Source organism: Penaeus vannamei, chromosome 9, assembly GCF_042767895.1.
Source record: "Penaeus vannamei isolate JL-2024 chromosome 9, ASM4276789v1, whole genome shotgun sequence".
NCBI lineage: Eukaryota > Metazoa > Arthropoda > Malacostraca > Decapoda > Penaeidae > Penaeus > Penaeus vannamei.
Genome location: NC_091557.1, coordinates 30,234,984 through 30,239,983, shown reverse-complemented (window position 1 = coordinate 30,239,983; position 5,000 = coordinate 30,234,984). Strand labels below are relative to the sequence as shown.

Sequence of the window (5,000 nt, the reverse complement as noted above, 5' to 3'; positions counted from 1 at the left end):
ACGTGGATCCTGTGGGAGGCGGAGAGAGGCCTTGAGTTGGGAACAGGAAGGCAGCCGGAGAAAACTCGCCGAAGTACCACAAATGCATACGCAAAACACACATATACATACATATATATATATATATATATATATATATATATATATATATATATATATATATATATATATATATATATATGTATGTATGTATGTATGTATGTATGTATGTATGTATGTATGTCTTCTGTTCTTTCTGTGCCTGTTTTAATTTTCATATATATATATATATATATATATATATATATATATATATATATATATATATATATATATATATATATATATATATATATATATATATATATATATATGTGTCTTTGTGTGTGTGTATATATATATTTACTATATATGTATATATATATATATATATATATATATATATATATATATATATATATATATATATATATATACACACATACATACATACATATATATATATATATATATATATATATATATATATATATATATATATATATATATGTATATACATATGTGTGTGTGTGTGTATATATATATGTATATATATATATATATATATATATATATATATACATATATATATATATATATATATATATATATATATATATATATATATATATATATATGTATATATGTATGTATATACATGTGTGTGTATATATAACTAATGATGACGATAGTAAATATGATAGTAATAATAAAAGAAATAGTTGCCATCCTTTTGTTGGTGATAACAACGATGATAGTCACTAATAAAAGCAGCTAATATATTGATAGCGATAATGACAAAAAGAGTTTTCATGAAAATAAATAGAATGATTTTGGCAAATTCGACAATAAAAGCAACAGCAACAGATAATAACCAATAGTAACGAACCTGAAAACACCGAAATATTCGAAATGAAAAGAGCTAAAAAAATTGAACACATTATATGGGTTCCATCCCCTTTTTTCTAATGATTTTCCACAAGTTCATCCTTAATTAAAAGGTTCAGATTCCGTCACAGGATCAAATAGCCCGAGTTAAGCCGGGACCGCCGGTTTGATGTCGGCTTTGCTAATTGTATTAAAGGCCGAGGTTAATTATCCTGCCATATTGCTTCGGGATCATGTGACGCGGCGAGTCCTGATTGGCTGGCCGGACGAGTCACGTGATGCGCGTCGGGGTGCCGTGATTAAGCTGGCGGTCGGTCGGCGGGAAGTGCTGAGATGAGGAGAATAATGAGGAGATGGAAGGAGTGGGATGCTGAGGCGGGAAAGGGGTAGGGGTGGGTGGGGGTGGGTGGGGGAGGGGCATCACCCGCGCATACGCTAAAATTCGGTTTTCTTTTCCAGGCGCAGTCGAAGTTAACCTTATATTCGGAGCACCCTTCGCAAACCAATACAGTCATCAAAAGTAATGTTAACAATAACAAATAAATAAATAAATAAAATGAATGAAGAAATAAAAAAAGATACATAAAAAAAACAGAATATAAAAGAGAACGTTAAATTGCCCAATCATACAATTTATGGCAAAATATCACCATGGAATTCGTTCAGGAGATCGACTCAAACCAAACTGTAGCAAGTTATCCTAGAAAAACGTTGCTTACAAATAATAATAATAATAATAATAATAATAATAATAATAATAATAATAATAATAATAATAATAATAATAATAATAATAATAATAATAATAACAACAACAACAACAACAACAATTATAATAATAACAATAATCATACAAAGATAAAAGATAAATAAAAATACAATAGAATACTTTAGCAAACTCACCGAAGGAGAGGTGATGCCCGGAGGATTGCGCCTGAGAGCCGGTGGGCGGGGTGGAGGGCGGAGCGACGGAGGACGAAGTCACTTCCGGAGACGTGGTGACTGCTGCATGTTCAAAGGAGAGAGAAAAAGAGTGTCTGTTTCATTGTCTTACTCTATGTATATAGATAATGATATGGAAAATGGAGGCAAGAAATCATTGACATTTTAATTAAACATTAACGCATTGGTGGTGATGTGAAATATAAAAGGGGGGAAATGAGGCAATAATGATAATAAAGAGTAGTAACTGAAGCGCCATAGAGACAAAATTATGAGGATATGAAGTAAGGTGAAGTAAGGTGAGGGTTAATTAACATAGCAAGGAGAGTAATGGATAAATGGAAAATAATTTTCAACGAAAAGGAAGGATCGATCAGTCAATCTCTCTATCTCTATCTCTCTCTCTCTTTCTTTACCTTTCTCTTTCTCTATCTTTCTCTTTTTCGCTATTCTCTCTCTCTCTCTCCCTCAGTCTCTCTCTCTCTCTCTCTCCGTCCCTTCCCAAACCCTATCTATACCCGCTTTTTCCCACGCCTGCTTACGTGGCATGGAGGACAAACTGGGGCTCTCCTGCTCGTGCTTGTTCCCTGCTAGCGTCGTGTTCACTGCCTGTTGGCTAACCGACACCTGCTGGACCACCGTCATCTGCTGCGCCGCTATCTGCTGAGCCGCCGCTGTTTGTTGGTGCTTTACGGCCAGTTTCTCCTGCTTCCGCCATTTCGCTCTTCGGTTTTGGAACCAGACCTGGGGAGACATTAGCTGTAGGTGTGTTTCTTTCCCTTCCTCTCTCTCTCTCTCTCTCTCTCTCTCTCTCTCTCTCTCTCTCTCTCTCTCTCTCTCTCTCTCTCTCTCTCTCTCTCTCTCTCTCTCTCATTCTTATATGATTATCACAATTATATACAGGAACAACAAAACAGCAACAATGGTCAATGATGATAATAAATGATAGTAGTAATAACAATAATGATGATAAAATAATAATGATAATAATAAAAATGATAATAACAATAATAATAGTGATAGCAATACTACTACTACTACTACTAATAATGATAATGATAGTGATAAGGAACAGCAAAAAATAACAGCAACGACAATAAAGAGAACAATAGTAGTAATAATAATAACAGTAATAATGATAAAAATAGTAATGAAGATAATATTAGCAATAATGATGATAATGGTAATGGTAGCAAAGTTAAAAACAATAATAATGAGGGTAATGATAAAGATAATATGACGATAATTATAATTATAATAACCATGATGATTATAATAGTAATGATAATAAAAATGATAATAATGATTGTAATAGTTATAATAACAGTAAAAATACCAATAATGGATATTTCTATTACTGTTAATAATAATTACTACTATTATCAATAATAACGATAATAATAATAATGATGAAAATAATAGTGCTAAAGATAATAATGATAATGTAATGACAACGACAATATTAATAGTAACATTATTATCATTATTATTGTTATTATTATTATTGTTATTATTATTATTATTATTATCATCAGCAGCAGCATAATAATAATGATACCAACAACAAGATTAAGAAAAATAATAATAGTAATAACAATAATAATAATAACAATATTTTTTTCCGGCGTGAGAACCCAAAGCAGAACCCCGTTACCTGCACCCTGGCCTCCGTCAAGTCAATCCGCATGGCCAGCTCCTCCCTGAAGAAGACGTCGGGGTAGTGCGTGCGGTGGAAGGCCCTCTCGAGTTCCTCCAGCTGGAAGTTGGTGAAGGTCGTCCTGCGGGAGGAAGGGCCTTGGTCATGTGGGTCTCGGAGGGCGTGTGGCGAGGGAGAGGGACAGGCAGAAAAATGTGTGTGAATTTGAATATATGTATATATCTATATCTATTTGTCTATCTTTTAATCTATCTATCTATATATATATATGTGTGTGTGTGTGTGTGTGTGTGTGTGTGTGTGTGTGTGTGTGTGTGTGTGTGTGTGTGTGTGTGTGTGTGTGTGTGTGTGTGTGTGTGTGTGTGTGTTCGTGTACGTGTGCGTGTGCGTGTGAGTGTGCGTGGTCGTGTGCGTGTGCGTGTGCGTGTGCGTGTGCGTGTGCGTGTTCGTGTGTGTGTGTGTGTTGTGTGTGAACCGTATTCATGTTGAGAAATGTAGAAAAGGTATGAATAAGAAGGAATCTTAAAAATCTTCGACAGAAATAAAGATAATGTACTTCTGACGAAGATATATTTGAAATCGGTGAAATACGTTTCTTGTATTGGGAAGATATTCATTCACATTCATACCTCTTCCTGTATTTATGTATGTACTTGAGAGTGTGTGTGAAAAGAGAGGGGTTTATTTGCTTGTTTGTTTTTGCATATGATCATGTGCAAGTGTAAGTATAAACGTTATATTTCATAAACGTCTTACTGCTACTCCTTTCAGCCAGCTACTTCTGACGAACTTTTGAAAATCTGAATAATTTCTGAAACTCTAAAATTAGGGTCACACAAGTCTTCTCTGTCCTGGGATCCCTAGGCAGTCTCCCCTCTCCCCCTGCCCCCTCCTCTCCCCCTGCCGAAGCCCTCGCCTTCCTTCTGCCTTCATCCTCACCTGTATCTCCTCTGCTTCCGCTTCAGCGCCCCTGCCGTGAGCGTCGTGAAGGTGATGGGCGAGGTGGTGTGGGTGGGCGAGCCGCCCGCGCTGCTGCTCGGATTGGGCGCGATGCTGGTGGACGGGCCGGGGCCATGGGCGTGCAGCTGAGAGTGGGGATTGAGTGGGTGTGGGGCGTGAGGATGGGCGGGTATGGGGGCGCCGAGGGTGATGGAGATGCCCGAGGGCGTGGTCATGGTGCTGCCTCCGACGCCGCCGCACTCGGGGTACCCTGTGGGAAGCGGCGGAGGGAGTGATCAGGCGGAGGCCGATGAGAGCCGTAATAAAGAGGATGGTGATAAAGATTATGATTATAGTAATGATAATAATAATGATAATAAGGACGATAATTAAAATAATAATAACAAGAACAACAACAATGATAAGAATGATGATGATGATAATAACAATGATAATGATACTGATGACAAAAGCAATGATGATAAAAACAACAATAATAATAATAATAATTGTAGCAATAATTACAATAATAACGATAGTAATAATAGTAATGGTA

The 5,000-nt window shown here is 36.1% G+C and overlaps 1 protein-coding gene across 1 annotated transcript in view; it reads right to left on the bottom strand.

Annotated features, from left to right (window-relative positions):
• Positions 1–5,000, bottom strand: part of LOC113822095 (homeobox protein aristaless) — a 26,533-nt gene that overhangs the window by 705 nt on the left and 20,828 nt on the right. Inside the window, exons 3-7 of the mRNA XM_070125076.1 lie at positions 4,445–4,715; positions 3,503–3,626; positions 2,391–2,592; positions 1,810–1,911; positions 1–9 (exon numbers count right to left, since the gene is read on the bottom strand). The exon at positions 1–9 is cut by the window's left edge and continues 705 nt beyond it. Of these exons, the coding sequence (XP_069981177.1) occupies positions 1–9; positions 1,810–1,911; positions 2,391–2,592; positions 3,503–3,626; positions 4,445–4,715 (708 nt within the window). The remainder of the gene's footprint in view (positions 10–1,809; positions 1,912–2,390; positions 2,593–3,502; positions 3,627–4,444; positions 4,716–5,000) is intronic.